The sequence below is a fragment of the Ranitomeya variabilis genome, chromosome 2 (genome assembly GCF_051348905.1).
Source record: "Ranitomeya variabilis isolate aRanVar5 chromosome 2, aRanVar5.hap1, whole genome shotgun sequence".
Lineage (NCBI taxonomy): Eukaryota > Metazoa > Chordata > Amphibia > Anura > Dendrobatidae > Ranitomeya > Ranitomeya variabilis.
In genome coordinates this window covers 893,926,083-893,947,144 of record NC_135233.1, presented here as the reverse complement: position 1 = coordinate 893,947,144, position 21,062 = coordinate 893,926,083, and the positions used below count along the sequence as shown (strand labels likewise).

The window sequence follows — 21,062 nt, the reverse complement described above, 5'->3', positions numbered from 1 at the left end:
GGTTTTTCATTCCTTCTCTCCAGCAAACGCTGCTGGAGAGAAGGGAGGAATGGCGGCTTCAGCACCACGCTGGGGACAGCGCTTACTGTAGCGCTGTCTCCTGCACGGTCCGTGTGGTACTCAGTCGGCACACGGCTGCCGCACGTGTGCCACACTGATGTGCCACGTGAGCTCCGGAATTATCTGGACGTGTGAGACTGGCCTTACAAATCTGCGATACGTCAGTTTCTCTTGCGGTTACTGAGTTTTACGTGGAGCTTTTTCCCATAGACTTTCATCAGATGAAGAAAATCTGCAGGTAAACAGCACACGAGTTTTTGGTGTGTGGAAACACTACAAAACTTATGTAATCCACACATGATTCCAAAGTTTTGTCAAAGCCAAATACCAGGAAGTATAAAAAACAGGCCACTTTACTTAAAGCCTGACATACCCACAAGAGACAAAAAACTCAGCGATAAAAACGCATGTAAAAAACGCAATGAAAAAATGCAAGTAATCTAATTTAAATAGATGCAGAAATTGACATGGTCAGTTTACACTACATTAAAAGGAAAAAAAGTGGGCATGAGATTTCTATAAGGCCGGAGTCACACTAGTCTGTAATATGGACGAGTGCTATGCGATAAAAAATCGCATAGCACTGGGACCAATGTTAATCTATGGGGCAGCTCCTATCATGCGGTTTTTTCTCGTCCGTATTACGCTTGCGAGTGAAATTGCTGCATGCTGCGATTGTCCGCGTATCTCTGCTGAGAAACGCCAATGCAAGTCTATGGGGGCGAGAAAAAATAGCACAGCACATGGACCATCAGTGTGACTTCCAAGAAATTCTCAGGCATTGGGCAGGTGACAGGAATGGCTCAGCCTTTATTTGCTCATTTTGCAAGTGTGTGAGAAAATCTCACCATACGGATGAGATACTGATGACACACGGATACTTTTTAGAGAAAAAAAACGCATCCTGGCATTGCACACAGATGAGATACGGATCACCATACGGAGAACATTTGTGCGATTCTCAGCAGACAAAATCGGACAGATTTTTTATACATTGTGTGTGACTCCAGCCTAAAGCCCATCCACTGTGCTGGAACTGTAAAAAGTTTATTTTTTGTTCCCTAAAAAAATACACAGTTTCCAAAACACGTCATCTGATCTTAACCTGACACATCTGCAGTGCATATCACTAGATAACTTGAGCTTCCCATCTACAATAGGTGATGGTCACAGCTCACCTCCTCCTCCTCCATTCGCAATGACCAGATCAGAGCAAGCTTAGAATGGGGCACTCCAAAGCTCGACTCCTGCTGCCTAGGTCAATGAGGCTTCTGTAGAGAACAGAAAAATTGCAAAAGAGTTCTGTGTTTGTTTGTTTTTTAAACATTTGAAAGGGGAAAAATAATTTAAATACTAACTTTTTTTTGTTTGTTTAAATTATCCTCCGGGTATTGCAAAGTTAAGATTTTTTGTAATCTTCTTGCTTTGCTTTCCCAAACACTCTGCTGCAGCTCTTCTACAGGTATGTGCACACGTAGAATGGTCCACTGCGGATTTTTCCGCAGCAGATTTGAGAAATCCGCAGGGCAAAAACACTGCGTTTTTCCTGCGCATTTACCGCGGATTTACCGCGGTTTTTGTGCGGATTCCACTGCGGTTTTACACCTGCTTTTTTCTATTATGGAGCAGGTGTAAAACTGCCTCGGATTCCGCAGAAATAATTGACATGCTGCAGAATGTAAACCGCTGCGTTTCCGCGCGTTTTTTTACGCAGCATGGGTACAGCGGTTTCTGTTTCTCATAGGTTTACATTGTACTGTAAACTCATGGGAAATCCGCATCGTGTGCACAGAGCCTATGTCCATGTCCAGTGCTTCTACGTCGACTATTGCATGCTCCTTTTAACCCTTCAGCACAATCACACTTAGTGATTGTGCATGGAGAGGGCAGAAGTTGAGCTCTTGCCACACACTACAGATATGGCTGCATTAAATAGTCAGCATCTGTCCCTAACCGCCTCAGCTGTTAACCATTTAAGTGCTGCTGTCATTCTTTGACAGTGGCTTTTAATGGACTTTGCGCTAGTGCTCATGTGGAGAGGCGGCTGGTGAGGGTTGCGGTGCGGGGAGGAGGAAAGTCCTTTCCTCCTTCCCGCACCGCAACCCTCACCAGCCGCCTCTCCACGTTATGTCTGTTTTTTCGCAACATGAATAAAGGACATTGAATTACAGCAACATTGGGGTGAGTGCCACTTCTATTTCTTCCTTCTATATTTGAAATATATATATTGTGTGAGGGGTTGACTCACTCAGCTGCTTCCCAAGGTACTGTAGACACAGGAACGCTTCTTGTGGTAAATCACATGCCGGTTTATCATGAAACAGCATAAACCATAGCAGGGTTCATCAAAGTAAACAGACTTTCTAGCATAACGGCAAAACAAAAAGATAACGTATAGCAAAGTCCATCTGTCTGAGGGATTCGCCCGCTCAGATCACCATGTTTCTTCAGCTCCACCTGGAGCCACTGTTTGGAGTCTTTCCTCTCCAATCCACAACACACACACACACTGCCTCTCAAGTCCAGCTATTTTAACCCAAACCATGTGACTGGTCACATGACTGTGACTTCACACAGGTGCTGTCAGCACACGGCAGTGCCGGCTGTAGGTGGAGATAAGGTGGACATCCTCCCACCCACTCTATAGATGTCCACATAAAACCGGCCCATGTAAGCAACTTTAATTTAACCTCACATCTTGTAGTGTGTTGGAGGAAATTACTCTGGTTTCACATCACTGACGCCATTAGTGACGCATATCTCCCCTCATATGCTGGGCCAGTGACCCTGACACATATATATATATATATATATATATATATATATATATATATATATATATATATATATATACACTCACCGGCCACTTTATTAGGTACACCTGTCCAACTTCTTGTTAACACTTAATTTCTAATCAGCCAATCACATGGCGGCAACTCAGTGCATTTAGGCATGTAGACATGGTCAAGACAATCTCCTGCAGTTCAAACCGAGCATCAGTATGGGGAAGAAAGGTGATTTGAGTGCCTTTGAACGTGGCATGGTTGTTGGTGCCAGAAGGGCTGGTCTGAGTATTTCAGAAACTGCTGATCTACTGGGATTTTCACGCACAACCATCTCTAGGGTTTACAGAGAATGGTCCGAAAAAGAAAAAAAATCCAGTGAGCGGCAGTTCTGTGGGCGGAAATGCCTTGTTGATGCCAGAGGTCAGAGGAGAATGGGCAGACTGGTTCGAGCTGATAGAAAGGCAACAGTGACTCAAATCGCCACCCGTTACAACCAAGGTAGGCCTAAGAGCATCTCTGAACGCACAGTGCGTCGAACTTTGAGGCAGATGGGCTACAGCAGCAGAAGACCACACCGGGTACCACTCCTTTCAGCTAAGAACAGGAAACTGAGGCTACAATTTGTACAAGCTCATCGAAATTGGACAGTAGAAGATTGGAAAAACGTTGCTTGGTCTGATGAGTCTCGATTTCTGCTGCGACATTCGGATGGTAGGGTCAGAATTTGGCGTAAACAACATGAAAGCATGGATCCATCCTGCCTTGTATGGAGCATCTTTGGGATGTGCAGCCGACAAATCTGCGGCAACTGTGTGATGCCATCATGTCAATATGGACCAAAATCTCTGAGGAATGCTTCCAGCACCTTGTTGAATCTATGCCACGAAGAATTGAGGCAGTTCTGAAGGCAAAAGGGGGTCCAACCCGTTACTAGCATGGTGTACCTAATAAAGTGGCCGGTGAGTGTATATATACGCATTACACTCGTATGAAAAGATCTTGCTTGCACATGCGATCCGTTTTTTTTTTAATCCCTTCATCCCCGAACCTGTTTTCACCTTCCTGGCCAGGCCAAATTTTACAATTCTGACCAGCGTCACTTTATGAGGTAATATCTCTGGAACGCTTCACCAAATCCCACTGATTCTGAGATTTGTTTTCGTGATATATTGTACTTCATGATAATGGTAAAAATGTTTCATATGAATTGCTATTATTTATGAAAATATTGAACAATTGGCAAAATGTTGAAAATTTAGCAGTTTTCAAACTTTTAATATTTATGTGCTTAAACCAGAGAGTTATGTCTCACAAAATATTAATAAATAACATTTCCCACATGTCTACTTTACTTTACGTCTGCATCATTTTTTAAACATCATTTTTTTTTGTTAGGAAGTCAGAAGGGTTAAAAGTTGACCAGCAATCTCTCATTTTTCCAACAAAATTCACAAAATCAATTTTTTTTAGGGACCACATCACATTTGAAGTGACTTTGGATGGCCTATATGACGAAAAAAATACCCAAACATGGCACCATCCTAAAAACTGCACCCCTCAAAGTGCTCAAAACCACATTCAAGAAATGTATTACCCCTTCAGGTGCTTCACAGGAACTGAAGCAATGTAGAAGGAGAAAAAAATAACATTTTTACTTTTTTTTTTTTCACAAAAATGTTTCTTTAATTTTGGGGTCCATTTTCTGCTGAGTATGACAATACCCAATATGTGGGGGAAAACTACCGTGTGGTCGCATGGCAGGGCTCGGAAAGGAAGTAGTGACATTTTGGGACTCCACTTTGGACCCACAGGTGCTTCACAGAAATTGAGCTGTGAAAATTAAGTAAAAAATGTTTTTCCCACATAAGTGTTTAAGCCCCAACACTTTCACAAGGATAACAAGAGAAAATTGACCCAAAAATTTGTTGTGCAATTCTCATGCGTACACTGATACCTCATTTGTAGTTGAAAACTACTTTGAGGTGCAGTGCAAAGCTCAGAAGGGAAGAAGTGCCATATTGTAGTTCAGACTTTGCTTGAATGGTTTGCAGATGCCATGTCATATTTGCAGAGCTGTTCAGGTGCTAGAACAGCGGAAACCCCCATAAGTGACCTAATTTTACAGACTACACGCCCCCAATTAATTCATCTAGGGGTGCAGTGAGAATGTTGACACCACATGTGCCTCTGTCACTGTTTTAGCCCCAAATATTTAACTTTTAAAAGGGCTAATAGGAGAAAATGGACCTCTCAGTTTGTTGTGCAATTTCTCCTGAATGCTCCAATACTCTACATGTAATCGGGAACTACTTTTTAGGCACAGTGCACAGCTGAGGCCGGGTTCACAATAGCGTTTGAGTCTGCAGTGTGGTGTTGCAGACTTCTTTCCTTAGCTCCTCCTACTTCCGCATGCGTCCTGCGTACCTATCTTTAACATTGGGTGCGCAGGGACATGTGTTGTATGCGGATGCGTCCGTGTGCGTCGTTTTGACGTGCCCGCCAAGCGCAACATGTTGCATTTTCTTGCTTTCGACGGGCACATCATAACTACGCACGTGGACGCATCTGCATACAATGCTTGTCCCTGCGTACCCAATGTTAAAGATAGGTATGTGGAGCGCCCGCCAGGGCCTAGGGGATACTCGGTACCGGGTCCGGTGGCACTTAAAGGGGTCGTCACGGCGGCAGCGACCCGGTCCGTGGCCCTGGGCGTCCAAATTAAACGAAAGGTCTTTAAAGGGGGTTATTAGAAATAAAGTTTGTTCGTGGCACCACCTGTGGTATTCAGTCAGGGATGACCGATGCTGTTTAAAGGGGTCCACTGGGGTGATGTTATGGCAGCAGGTATGGTATGGCTTCCCACAGGTGAAGCTGGGTCCCCAGGGCTCCCGCTGTATTTGGCAAAGATGGTGTTGTACCCGAAATAAACAGAGGACACGAGGTTGCAGTATATTTAATTTTTTACTGTAGACTTCAGGCAGCCAAAGTCCAGGGTACCGGATCACAGGTACTGGTATGGTCCGGCCGGCTTGGAAGCGAATCTGGAATCCCCCTAACCAGGTGGGGTTGGAAGCCTTCCTTCTAGCGCCTCGTTGTAGTCCCTTGCTGCCTTAGGCCTCACACAAGGTCCTCACGTTCTTTCTCTGTCCCCCTTTAGGTAGGACAATACCCGTATGACAGGTAACTCGAGCCTTTTTACAGGGTCTCTCAGATCACGCCGGGCTCTCGGTGCTACTGTGCCTTCGGGTGTTAATGGTGGACAGGAGACCTGCAATCTGCTGTCCGCCGGTTTCTGATGTGGGGCATGAAGTTACCCCCACAACCTCGGTCTTCTGGCTACCGGAATTCTGCGCTTCAGCATGGAGGAAGCTCAGTCGCAGCTTCCCTCCAGCTCTTTACTCTCCTGCGCTCCACTTCCCCTCTCAGTCTCCTACAGACTGCTTTGTTCTCGTTCCTTCCAGGAGCTGCAGCACCTCACGTGGCTGCACGGCCCCAGCTTTCCTTTTAGACTCTCTCAGTCTGCTTCCATTCTGCTCTGTCAGACTCCTCTCTCTGTTTCTCCCTCCGACAGACTTCTCTCACAGACTGACTAACTCCTCCTCCAGACCAGAATATATATTATCTAGGGAAGCTCCCCTGAAACCGGGTTCAGAGATCCCCCTTTTGGCCTGGAGTCAGAACAGTGTTGTATGTTCTGAATACCTGATAAAAGGGATCCTTCCTCGCTTTCAAGCTTGACATCACTCTCCCCGTGAGGAAAGCAATGCCACTGTAACAATCGGTTACCTGGGGTGTTACATATGCAGGACACATGCGGGAGTAGGCGGAGCTTAAGGAAAGAAGTCTGCAGCACCACGCTGCGGATTCAAACGCTAATGTGAACTTAGCCTTAGAAGGGAAGGTGCACCATATTATAGTGTAGATTTTACTGTCATGGTTTGAAGTGCTACTGGAAGAACCCCTGAGGTGCCAGGACAGGAAAATTTCCCCATAAGTGACCCATTTTTACAAACTATACCTCTCAATAAATTAATCTAGGGGTGCATTGATCATATTGATACCACAGGTGTGTCACAGAATTTTACATTTTCATGTTGCTGAGTGAAAATTTTAAATCTGCCACTGTACTGCCCATACATTGTAATGCCCAGTACATTATGCCCAGTTTGTGCTTCTGGAGACATGCACCCATAAATTAGACAAGATGTCATCATTAACATGTGGACACTAAATGTGGTTAGGCACACTGGGGCTCAGAAGGAAGGGGGCATTTGAATTTGGGAGCTCAGAATTTGCTGATTTTCTTTTGTGGGGTGAAGAGCCATTTTGATTTTCCAGAACCTTTATACTACCGGTAATGTGAAAGACCCCTATATTTCCATTGACAGATGACATACCTGAAAGAGAACTTGTTTTTTTTTACATAGCACTTTACATCACATTAATCCGGCGCTCTACGCTGAGCATTTACATTGGGGTTTCTATCTAAATCTGAGTGATATAGTGAGTGCTACTCACTATAATGAGTAAGCAAAGTTACTCTGGACTCTGTCTGGCCTCTGTTCAGTGGTTTCCTTCTTTTCAGAGGTGCAGAAAACTGTGGTCGACTTCACTTTTCTGCATACTTCAAAAGTCAGATACAGCTGGATTATAGGCCAGACGGCGTCCACAGTGCCGCCATCTGCCTCATTTTAGGGAATCTTCCACTGGGGATTCCATCTGATTCATTTTATAGATTTACATGGAAACCCTGGTGTAAGCGCTCAGGGTAGAATGCAGGATAAATGTGAGCCGAGCTTTATTGCGATCTTTGGGAGGCAGAATGAACATCTCAACAGCAGTTGAAGAATTAATGTTGTTAGTTAACATGATTTTAATCAAAAAATGTAATCTAAGTACCCAATGCTATTTTCATACACTATTGCTTTTTAGTTATTTACTATAGTCTATTGAGAAAAGCCAGGTACATTTAGTCAGCAGGAGACTGCAAGTATGTAAATGGCATAATGTGTGTGCGTTTTTATATATGGCCGAAAGTGTACACATCTTTGCAATACATTTTCTGGAACAATTTCAAGTACACATTTTGTTATACACATTTATTTGCTTTTTGTGTATTGGAACAACCCCAAAAAAAACAGAGAAAAAAAAGGGCAAGTTGGGTATCATTTCACACAACCTTCACCCCAAAAATGGACCTGAAAGAATTGTTGGCCCCTCAACTTAATATTTGGTTGCACACCCTATGGAATAAATAACTGCAATCAATTGCTTCCTATAGCCATTAATAAGCTTCTTACACCTCTCAGCTGCAATTTTGGACCACTTTTCTTTTGAAAACTGCTCCAGGTCTCTCATATTTGAAGGGTGCCTTCTCCCAAAAGCAATTTTAAGATCTCTCCACGGGTGTTCAATGGGATGTACACCCTGACCTATTGCTGGCACTTCAGAACTCTCCCACTTTGTTCCCATCCATTTCTGGCTGCTTCTTGAATTATGTTTAGGTTCATTTTCCTGATGGAAGACCCACGACCAAGAATGCAAACCCAGCGTTCTGACCTTGGACACTACATTTCAACCTAAAATTCATTGGTAATCATCAGATTTCATGATGTTTTGCACGCAGTCCAGACTATCCTGTGTTGCAACTTTTTATTAATTTTTATCTGCTGTCCATGTCCAGGGAGATTAGCTACTGTGGCATGGGTTGTAAACCTCTTGATTATGTTGCACACTGTGGACAAAAGAACATCAAGATCTCTGGAGATGGACTTGTAACCTTGAGATTGTGTCACGGTTCTAGGAGTGATTCCACTGGATCGTGGGGCCGACAGATCCCAGGCGAGCAGACCAGATGATACCATCCCCTATACAGGGAGCATTAGGAGCAGGCCCAGTGGAAGGTATACCAAAATAGCTAGTACCAGGGACCGGTTCGTAGGAGACAGAGAAACCAAGACGGTGAAGACTGCGCTCTGGGAAATGCACAGGGGTCCAGAGAGAAGCAGAGCGCGCACCAGGTAGTGTGCAGGAGAACAGGGCAGAATGCGCACCGTGTAGTGTGCGGGAGACCAGGACAGAGCAGAGCGTGCACCGGGTAGTGTGCAAGAGACCGGGGACAAAGCAGAGTATGCACTCTAAGGAGAGCACCGAGACCTGAGACTCACCAGTACAGAGCATGCACCAGAGTGAATCACCAGGCGCCGATGTAAAGGCGAAAGAGCTAGAAATACTGACGCCAGACACAGAGGAGGAGGGCACTTCCGGGTCAGGACACCTGGAAACAGAACAAAGGAATCCAGCTAGCACGCGCCCGCAGCCTAAGGAGACACATGGTGCAGGCGCGGACCGCGGACGCCCCGGGAGGTACACAAGCCCAGGAACACCTGGCGCGACGCCATACCACCAGCACTGGAGGACCAAGGAACGGCGGCTGGACGGCCGAACGCAGTGGTAACAGTACGCCCCTCCTTAAGACCGGCAAGGAACTTTCCGAGGATACGAGGAGTATGAATGTTTTCCTGGGGCTCCCATGACCTCTCCTCAGGACCAAAACCCTTCCAATTGATTAGAAAGAAAGTTTTCCCTCTAACTTTTTTTTCATGGCAAGAATATCTCCTACCTCAAAAACATCCCCAGAGTTAATGGATGGCAGGGTATGACTGGATGTAGTATGGAAGCGGTTGAGTACCACGAGTTTAAGAAGCGATACATGGAAGGCGTTGGGGACACGGAGCAAAACAGGCAACCTCAACTTGTATGTAACCTCATTGAGTTGCTTTAAAACTTCAAAGGGACCGATGTAACGGGGACCCAGTTTGCAGGATGGAATATTGAGTCTGATATATTTGGATGCAAGCCACACTTTCTCACCTGGACAAAATTTAGTAGAGTCCAAGTGCCTTTTGTCAGCATGTTTTTTCATCTTGTAGGAGGCTTTTTCAAGTGAACTCTTGGTCTCTTTCCAGATTTGAGAGAATTCCATGGACATGGCGTCGGCCGCTGGCCCACCCGAGACAAGGGGTACCGGGAGATGCATGTTAGGGTGTTGACCCGAGACGATGAAGAACGGAGACTTGGCAGAAGATTCACTTGAATGACTGTTATAAGCAAACTCCGCCCAGGGAAGAAGACTGACCCAATCATCCTGATGGACCTTACAGAAGTGCCAAAGATAAGAAGTCAGGACCCGGTTGACTCGTTCCACCTGGCCGTTTAATTTGAGGGTGATAGGCCGAGGAAAATTCTAAGGTCATCTTCATGAGTTTGCATAGAGCTCACCAGAAGCGGGATGTAAATTGCACTCCTCTATCGGATACTATGTGTAGAGGGAAGCCATGGTACTTGAAGATATGATTAATGAAGATTTTCACCAACTCTGGAGCTGAAGGCAGGCTGGGTAACGGGACAAAATGTGCCATTTTAGAAAAACAGTCCATAACCACAAAAAGGACCATACTGTCACGAACTGACTGTCCTAGCCTGAGCCGACCGAACAAGGGGCGGTCACAAAACGGCGAAACACACAAAGGTACACCGGGGACACTTTAACAACGGTGGGCCCTGTCGGTAGGGAACCGGGAATTGAACACCTCCTACACTCACTTGAGGATGTGTCCTGCTCTTGCTATCATCCCTATATGGGTTCTTTCACCCCGTTGCCGAGAAGGATACCTAATCCCTCACTTGCCTTGCTCCTATCCCTAAGGCCTCTTTCACACGTCCAGATAATTCCGGTACCGGAGAAATCGGTACCGGAGTTATCCGTGTCCGTGTGCTCACTTGGCACATCAGTGTGGCACACGTGCGGCATCCGTGTGCCACCTGAGGACCACACGGACCGTGCAGGAGAGACAGCGCTACAGTAAGCGCTGTCCCCCCCGCTGTGGTGCTGAAGGCGGCATTCATCTCTTCTCCCCGCAGGAGAGAAGAGATGAATGATCAAGTTTTTTTTTTTTTTTGTTAAAAATAAAGTTGCTGGGACCTCCCGCCTCCCATCCCCAGTGCGCCGCCCGGCCCCTTGCAGAAGAAATACTCACCCGGCTCCTGCGATGTCTCCTCTCTCCTCTCAGCGCTGGCCCCTTCTCCTGTGTGAGCGGTCACGTGGGACCGCTCATTACAGTGAGGAATATGCATATATTCCGGGCGGCGCACTGGGGATGGGAGGCAGGATGTCCCAGCAACTTTATTTTTAACAAAAAAAAAAAAAAACTTGATCATTCATCTCTTCTCTCCTGCGGGGAGAAGAGATGAATGCCGCCTTCAGCACCACAGCGGGGGGGACAGCGCTTACTGTAGCGCTGTCTCTCCTGCGGGCGGTACGTGCACACGGAGGAGAGTGCACACTGTTCTCCGTGTGCACGTGTGCAGGACGTACTGCTGTACGTGCTGCCGGAGAAACACGGACATGTCTCCGTGTTTTGCACACGGACACACGGTCCGTGAAAATACGGAGACATGTGCATAGACCCATTCATTTGAATGGGTCTACGTGTGTCAGTGTCTCCGGTACGTGAGAAAACTGTCACTACATGTACCGGAGACACTGACGTGTGACAGAGGCCTAAGTAGGGAACTGGCAGGTGAGAGCACTGGTCCTACCACTGCACTAATACAACACAGGGGAAAGTTACAGACAACAAAGGGACAAAGCAACAATAAACGCACAGCAGAGTTAAGCTCCAGGTATCAGTATTCAGCTAAAGAACAACAGCACTCAGCAAGCTCCTTCTCCAGCTAGGTTGGTCTCCAGAAGGACCTGTATAGCCAACAGTCAGCTGATGCATCAGGTGACCTTTTAAAGGAAGGTGGGAATAGTCACCACCCACATCAGCAGAAATAGAAGCAATGCAATTACACCAGCGGCCACCGGGGGAAAAACTGCATTAACCTCCGATAGCCTGAAAGGAATAAGTTTTAATCTGAGAGGCCAGATCTGCCACAGATCCAAACATGGATCGTGATATGTACAATTCGATGAACACGGTAAATCGGTAATAAAATCCATGGCTATATGCTGCCAAGGAGCAGAGGGCATCGGAAGAGGTTGCAATAGTCCGGAAGGAAGTTGCCTAGGGACCTTGTTCTTGGCACAGGATTGGCAAGATGCCGTAAAGTCCTTCACATCTTGACAAAGAGAAGGCCACCAACAGTAGAGAGAGGTGAGGACCATAGTCTTCTTGACACCCGCATGGCCGGCGAATTTAGAGGAGTGACCCCAGCGAAGAATCTTTATTCTTTACTCTGCCACAAATGTTTTACCCGGTGGAGGGTTAGAAAGTCTGAGCAGAGCTACGGTGATGATTCTGGAGGAATCGATAATATGAGTGGGTTCTTCCTCAGTATCTTCCACCAGGAAAGACCTAGACAACGCATCTACTTTGGAATTCTTAATGCCAGGTGGGAAAGCGGAGTTCAAAGTCAAATCGAGCAAAAAACAAGGACCACCAGGCTTATTGGGGATTAAGCCTTTGAGCGGACTGTATGTATGATAAATTCTTGTGGTCGGTGTAGATGACAAAAGAATTTACAGCTTCCTCCAGGAGATACCGCCATTCCTCCAATGCCAAATTAATGGCCAATAACTCCCTGTCTCCAATGGAGTAGTTGCGTTCAGAGGTAGAGAATCCTCTGGAGAAAAACCACAGGGGACTAAATGATCAGAGGGAGATTTCTTAGAGAGTACAGCACCTGCTCCCGTGGATGAAGTGTCCACCTCGAGAATGAATGGCTTTCTGGCCTCTGGACGATGTAATATTGGGGCTTTCGCAAATACCTGTTTTAAGGTTACAAAGGCACTCTCCGCACTGTACGAGGACCCCAGAAGCAGAGCTGCACCTGCAGGGGATCGTTTGTGAGGTAAGTATGAAAATCTTTTTTTTCTTTTCTTTATAAAATGAAATAAATGCGTGAGGGGGAGTTGAAGGGAGACTGCAAGTGATGGAGGGGGGACTGCAAATGATAAAGTGAGGGAGGTGACTGCACATGATGAAGTGAGTGGGGAGGAGGGGGACTCACATGATGAAGTTGTGGGGGGAGGGGGACTGCACATGAGGAAGTTGTGGGGAGGGGACAGCACATGATGAAGTGGGGGAAGGGGCACTGCACATGATGAAATGGGGGGAAGGGGAACTGCTCATGATGAAGTTGTAAACTATGTATTGAGTGTGGGGGAGAGAAGTTGATAATGAATTAAAGGGTGGGAGAGAGAGAAGACATGAATTGGGGTAAGGGTCAAGTAAATATAATGAATTGGCGGAGCATGAGGTACATAGTGGGGCCGTTGAGGATGCAGTCACTGATATTGAATTGGGGGAAATACTACATCGGCTCATTAATTTATACAGTTATTAGGTGGGGAAAGTGGCTATTTATAGATAGTAGGGCACAGTGGTGGACTACAATTTATATTTGGAATGGTGGGTTGCATAATAACTAATTATGTATTAATTGTGGGTGCATACCTGTATTCAGCTGTGCAGTATAGAAAAAAGAGAAAAAGTGAGGAATGTGCTCTGGAAGCCGGGCTCTAGATAACTCTGTTATTTTATGCAGAGATGAGTCCTGGCTGCACTGTATGAAAAAGAAAAGCAAAGATGAAGGACTTCAACTAGAGACGTTACTGGTGATCACTGTATTACCTGTACAGTATACACTATATACAGAGCACTTGTGTATAATGTCACTGGTGATCACTGTATTACCTCTACACTATGCACTATATACAAAGCACTTGTGTATAATGTCACCGGTGATCACTGCATTATCTCTACACTATACACTATATACAGAGCTCCTGTGTACAATGTCACAGGTAATCACTGTATTACATGTACAGTGACCCTATATACAGAGCTCCTGTATATAATTATAATGTCACTGGTTATCCCTGTATTGCCGCTACACTATATACTATATACAAAGCTCTTGTGTATAATGTCACTGGTGATCACTGTATTACCTCTGCACTATACGCTATACACAGAGCTCCTGTGTACAATGTCACTAGTGATCACTGTATTACCTGTACACTGACAGTATATACACAGCTCCTGTGTATTATAGCTCTAAGTATTGTGGTTTTTTTTTTAAATTAATTATCACTATTATAGTATTCGTTCACTATGTGGTGGTAATATGTGGTTGGTCATGGGGTGGCGGTATTTGTTCCTTTCATGGGGTATTATTCGTTCACTCTGTGGTGGTAATATGTGGTTGGTCATGGTGTGGCGGTATTTGTTCCTTGCATGTGGTATTATTTGGTCATTATGTGGTGGTAACATGAGGTTTGGTCATGGTGTGATGGTATTTGTCCCTTGTATATGGTATTATTGGTCATTTTAAAAATGCGACTAATTCCCTTAAAGATCAATAAAATATACATAAAAAATAGTATTGGACATTTTAAGAACTGTTTAATCGGTTAGCGTAGAGTAGGGTGCTGCCAAAAGAGTCTACCTTGTTCTGGTGGCGGTTTAAAAAATCTTTTGGCCAAAGCAAAAGCTGCTAGCTATATATGTGAACTGGTGTTCCATGGGTTAATGAGTGATTGATGAGGAAATGGTGCAGAAGAGGAGTTTAGTCACGAGTGGGCGGTGGGACTGTGAAAGGTTTGAGGGGTGGGGGTGGAGCCTGGGCGGAGGCTAAAGGGGACCCGAAAATGTTGTCATTGTGGGGCCCTGAAATTCCAAGTGGCAGCCCTGAATATACTGCACAACCCATAGTCATCTGCAAAGTATAATGCACCCCCATGGTCGTAGATAGTAGTATAATGCACTCCATAGTCATACATAGTAGTATAATGTACACCATAGTCATATATACAGTAGTATAATGCACAGCCCATGGTTATGCTGTATATTTAGTAGTATAATGGCCATAAGAGCAAAAACCGTACTCATTTTTACTTGGTGACGGAGCGTTATTAATTAGGTGAATAAGCCCAATATTTCCTCTTTTGCTTTCTTTACATGTGATTGGTGTTTGTGACTTTCGGCAATCCTGATGTGTACTTTTCTAGCTAACTGGCACTCAAGTGCATGCTATTCTGACAATGTGCCTCTATTGATTTCTAGAAAGCAACTGGAGCATCTGGTGGAGCCCTTCCAAGACGTATAAGCGGCAAGCTATTTTTAGGTAAACTGAATTGCTAATAAATTTTACATTTACTTAATACGCTGCAGTACTGACATGCTCAAGATCTGGACGCAGGCATTAAGTGGTATAAAACTACTGGTAATTGTTATCACTTCTTCACTCTATGTATTTTACCGATCATTATTGCTTATGTAGCAATTAGTCACAAATCTCCCAGAGGATAACCGAGGATCGGTACAACAGAGTTGTAGAAAGATGCTTCACGATTGTTGTTTTATGGATCCGGGTACATGTGAGTAGTGGTGACTGTTCCTCCTTAACCCCTTCCTAATGTGTGACATACATGTAGATCACACAATGGGTATGGGTATAAGGAGTAAACTCCGAATTTAATTCCGCTCTATACGTGGCGTGTGCCAGCTGTGTTATACAGCCGGATCTGCCTTTTAGGGCTCACTGACACCACCGTATTTTCTGTCTTAGTGTGATTTGATAAAACATTGGATTGTATCTGGACCAATGTTAGTCTTTAGGGCCACACACATATGCAATTTTTTTTCCTCAGACCGAGGCAGTATGAGTTAAAAATCACAGCATGTCGGAATTTGATCCGATATTCGGATCGTACACGTCCATGCGAGTCAATGAGTGCATGGAAATAATTAGACAGCACTCGGATGATCTCCGAGTACAGTCTGATTTCCGCGCACTGACACAATGGAGAAGATGGAGAAATTGGGTTTTCCATCTTCTCCACAGTGTTCTCCTATTCTCTCACCCAAGAGTTTTATCAGAGTTTCATTTGCATAATCGACCTGATTCTCTTGGATGAGTGAATCTATGGTCATGTGACCTTAACCTTACAGCAATAATCTGAGTTATCTCCGATCGGTGTTGTTTAGCCACTTGCGTAAATACCAGTATCAATCTTTGACAGTGATATTTAAGGGCCTTTTTCTCGGTAGCATACCCCAATGCAATGCAATCGCTTGGCGCCAGTGGGTTCACCATATACTGCAATACTAAAATATGGCAGCAAATACTACAAGCTGTAAAATTCATGAAAACATATTAAAATATATTTGTAAAAAATCTGAAACTATAAAAGTTTAAACAAAATATTTGGTGTTGCCGCATCAGTAAAGTTAAGTTACCATGATGAGTTTTTGACTCTGCATTAAAAAGTGCAGCGTCTTACAGTTCCAACAAAGTGGATAGGATTTATAGAAATCTCATGCCCATTGTGCCTTTTTTTCTATACATATCATAAACTGACCTGTGGTGCGTGTTAAAATCTGCAATATGTCAATTTCACTTGCGAGTATCCTGAGTTGTATGTACAGATTTTCCCCAAAGAATTGCACTAATGCTTGAGTCACCCTAGCGATTTTAAAATTGGTCCGATTTTGATGCAGGAGAGTCGGACGAGTGTAATACAAGTGTCATGTGAGTGTCATGCGTTTTTTATGCGAATACAATCCGATTTTTCACACCTAGCATTTGAGTTACATCCGAATGCAGTGTGATAGCTATCGGACTGCAATGCAATTTTAACATGAGCTTATACATAGAGCAATTCTCTGTCATTTACACATAATTTTCAAAGGAAATATTCTTCAAACGTGTGTGTGTGTATATATATATATATTAGATAGAATAAAAGCCGGCAATTCATGTGGCTCGTACAGTAAAATCAGAGTGACAGGTTACAATAGATAGAATAGATATATACACAAAGAATACATAAATATATAGATATCAGTGATATATACAGTACAGACCAAAAGTTTGGACACACCTTCTCATTTAAAGATTTTTCTGTATTTTCATGACTATGAAAATTGTACATTCATACTGAAGGCATCAAAACTATGAATTAACACATGTGGAATTATATACTTAACAAAAAAGTGTGAAACAACTGAAAATATGTCTTGTATTCTAGGTTCTTCAAAGTAGCCACCTTTTGCTTTGATGACTGCTTTGCACACTCTTGGCATTCTCTTGATGAGCTTCCAGAGGTAGTCAGCGGGAATGGTCTTCCAACAATCTTGAAGGAGTTCCCAGATATGCTTAGAACTTGTTGGCCCTTTTGCCTTCACTCTGCGGTCCAGCTCACCCCAAACCATCTCGATTGGGTTCAGGTCTTGTGACTGTGGAGACCAGGTCATCTGGCGTAGCACCCCAATCACTCTCCTTCTTGGTCAAATAGCCCTTACACAGCTTGGAGGTGTGTTTGGGGTCATTGTCCTGTTGAAAAATAAATGATGGTCCAACTAAACGCAAACAGGATGGAATAGCATGCCGCTGCAAGATGCTGTGGTAGCCATGCTGGTTCAGTATGCCTTTAATTTTGAATAAATCCCCTCAGTGTAACCAGCAAAGCACCCCCACACCATCACACCTCCTCCTCCATGCTTCACGGTGGGAACCAGGCATGTAGAGTCCATCCGTTCACCTTTTCTGCATCGCACAAAGACACGGTGGTTGAAACCAAAGATCTCAAATTTGGACTCATCAGACCAAAGCACAGATTTCCACTGGTCTAATGTCCATTCCTTGTGTTCTTAAGCCCAAACAAGTCTCTTCTGCTTGTTGCCTGTCCTTAGCAGTGGTTTCCTAGCAGCTATTTTACCATGAAGGCCTGCTGCACAAAGTCTCCTCTTAACAGTTGTTGTAGAGATGTGTCTGCTGCTAGAACTCTGTGTGGCATTGACCTGGTCTCTAATCTGAGCTGCTGTTAACCTGCAATTTCTGAGGCTGGTGACTCGGATAAACTTATCCTCAGAAGCAGAGGTGACTCTTGGTCTTCCTTTCCTGGGGCGGTCCTCATGTGAGCCAGTTTCTTTGTAGCGCTTGATGGTTTTTGCAACTGCACTTGGGGACACTGTCAAAGTTTTCCCAATTGTACGGACTGACTGACCTTCATTTCTTAAAGTAATGATGACCACTTGTTTTTCTGTACTTATTTGCTTTTTTCTTGCCATATTACAAATTCTAACAGTCTATTCAGCAGGACTATCAGCTGTGTACCCACCAGACTTCTGCATAACACAACTGATGGTCCCAACTCCATTTATAAGGCAAGAAATCCCACTTATTAAACCTGACAGGGCACACCTGTGAAGTGAAAACCATTCTCGGTGACTACCTCTTGAAACTCATCAAGAGAATGCCAAGAGTGTGCAAAGCAGTCATCAAAGCAAAAGGTGGCTACTTTAAAGAACCTAGAATATAAGACATTATTTCAGTTGTTTCACATAATTCCACATGTGTTAATTCATAGTTTTGATGCCTTCAGTGTGAATGTACAATTTTCATAGTCATGAAAATACAGAAAAATCTTTAAATGAGAAGGTGTCCAAACTTTTGGTCTGTACTGTATATATATATATATATATATATATATAATATTTATTTATTTATATTGTATAGATAGACACAAGAAAAAATGGCAATTCATGTGCCGTGTACCAGAGGTGTAGCTAGGGTTTTGGTTCAGGGGGAGTGAAACTTCTGAGTGGGCCCCTAACCAGGTAACCTTGATTACAATTCGGTGACGCACCCTAATAGTGCAGGAGAACCTCAGCAGATGACCGCGTTGCTACTGAAGATAATCTCTATATAAAGACCAACATGGATATTACCACCATATGGTCAGTGGTAGATACCAGTCCTGCAGAACATATAACAGATCACAGCACAGTTACAGATAATGACTTACTGCTGATGTTCTTTTTGATGGAATCGTTCACTTTTCCCATTTTTTCCATCTGGCCCAGACCGACATGACAACTTCTTCCAGCAACGACTCACCTGCAGAGAATACAGCAAAGACACGTTTCACTTCTCACATTCCAGCCCCATCACCATCTATTCCCAACCTGCACAAACTCCTCATCCTGCTGATACCCCAATACTGAGCCGCTGCTGCCGTATGTGTCCCTACTGCCCCTGATACCCCAATACTGAGCTGCGGCTGCCATATGTGTCCCTATTACTGCACCTGCTGTGTGGTTCTCTGTGCCCTCTAAATTCTAAAATAACCCTCTATAATATAGTAATGCCGGGTGCAAGTGCCCTAGAAAACAGTGCCCATATTTTGCTCCCTAGAAAGTAATATTGCCTTGTGTGCCCCTTTGACAGTCACAGTAACCTGAATTCCCCTATAACAATAAGTGCCCACTTTACATTGAATAATGTCCCGAGTCTTTCCCCTGTAAAGCTCCCTCATACACAGTATGATGCTCTCTTATTCACAGTATAATGCCCCCTCACTGTATAGTACCACCCACATAGTATACGGACCCCTTAGTAGCCCCGAAACTGTTTGGTGGCTCCAACACTGTATGATGGCCCCTTCACTGTAATCCCCACACTGTACAATGGCCTATTCACTGTAATCTCCACACTGTATGATAGTCCCCTAGATAGCCTCCATATAGTATAATGCACCAGATCGTCCTAAATATAGTATAATGCACTCCCTATAGGCCTCCTCTATATAATGCACCCCCATAGGCAGATTATAGCACAAGGCAGCACCCATAGGCAGACAGACTCTATAGCACAAGGCAGCACCCCATAGGCAGACCCTGTAGTAAAAGGCAGCACACCATAGGCAGACCCTGTAGTAAAAGGCAGCACCCCCATAGGCAGACCTTGTAGTATAAAGCAGCACCCCCAAAGGCAGACCCTGTAGTATAAGGCAGCACCCCTATACGCAGACCCTGTAGTATAAGGCAGCACCCCCATAGGCAAACTCTATAGCACAAGGCAGCACCCATAGGCAGACTCTATTGCACAAGGCAGCACCCATAGGCAGACCCTATAGTATAAGGCAGCACCCTCATAGGCAGACCCTGTAGTATAAGCCAGCACCCCCATAGGAAAATCCTGTAGTAAAAGCCAGCACCCCCATAGGCAAATCCTGTAGTAAAAGCCAGCACCCCCATAGATAGACTCTGTAGAATAAGACAGCACCCCCATAGGCAGGCCCTGTAGTATAAGGCAGCACCCCATAGGCAAACTAGTATAATGCACCCCCCATAGGCAGACCCTGTACTATAAGGCAGCACCCTATAGGTAGACTCTTTAGTATAAGACAGCACCCCATAGGCAGGCCCTGTAGTATAAGGCAGCACCCCATAGGCAAACTCTGTAGTATAATGCACCCCCCATAGGCAGACCCTGTAGTATAAGACAGCACCCCATAGGCAGACCCTCTAGTGTAAGGCAGCATCCCCATAGGAAGACCCTGTTGTATAAGGCAGTAGCCCCATAGGCAGACCCTGTAGTATAAGACAACACCCCCATAGGCAGACCCTGTAGTATAAGGCAGCACCCCCGTATGCAGACTCTGTAGTATAAGGCAGTAGCCCCATAGGCAGACCCTGTAGTATAAGGCAGCACCCACATAGGCAGACCCTGTAGTATAAGGCAGCACCCCCATAGGCAGACAATGTAGTTTAAGGCAGCACCCCCATAGGCAAACCCTGTAGTATAAGGCAGCACCCCCATAGGCAGACCCTGTAGTATAAGGCAACAACCCCATAGGCAGACCCTGTAGTATAAGGCAGCACCCCCATAGTCAGACTCTGTAGTATAAGGCAGTAGCCCCATAGGCAGACTCTGTAGTATAAAGCAGTAGCCCCATAGGCAGACCCTGTAGTATAAGGCAGCATCCCAATAGTCAGACCCTGCAGTATAAGGCAGCACGCCATTAATAAAAAAATAAAATAAAATAATACTCACCTCTCTTCCTCCTTGTTTTCGCGGTGCTCTGAGCTCCCGCTCATCTCCTGACAATGGGCGCCGGGTAGTGACGTCACTGCGCCCACTGTCGGTGACATCAGACACTAACAGGGGGATGATGGGAGAAGGAGCATAGTGCAGTGCTCCTTCCCTCATCAATGCGGTCAGCTGTATCGGCTAAATGCGTGCATGCCGATACAGTTGCAGTAGCATAGCTCCGGGTGGGCTCCCTCAGCGCACCAGGCCCGGGGCCAGCGCACCCTCTGCCCCCCCGGGAGCTACGCTACTGCCGTGTACACTTCAGGAGCCGACAGGATAGAAGAGATGGATTACATACAGTAAATACAAATAGAATAGGTAGATATA

General features: G+C 44.9%; 1 protein-coding gene across 4 annotated transcripts in view; it reads left to right on the top strand.

Annotated features, from left to right (window-relative positions):
• Nucleotides 1–21,062, top strand: part of USP13 (ubiquitin specific peptidase 13) — a 134,517-nt gene that overhangs the window by 25,877 nt on the left and 87,578 nt on the right. For all 4 annotated transcript variants that reach the window (XM_077290459.1, XM_077290456.1, XM_077290458.1 and 1 more), the window contains exon 3: nucleotides 14,921–14,981. In XM_077290459.1, the coding sequence (XP_077146574.1) occupies nucleotides 14,921–14,981 (61 nt within the window). The remainder of the gene's footprint in view (nucleotides 1–14,920; nucleotides 14,982–21,062) is intronic.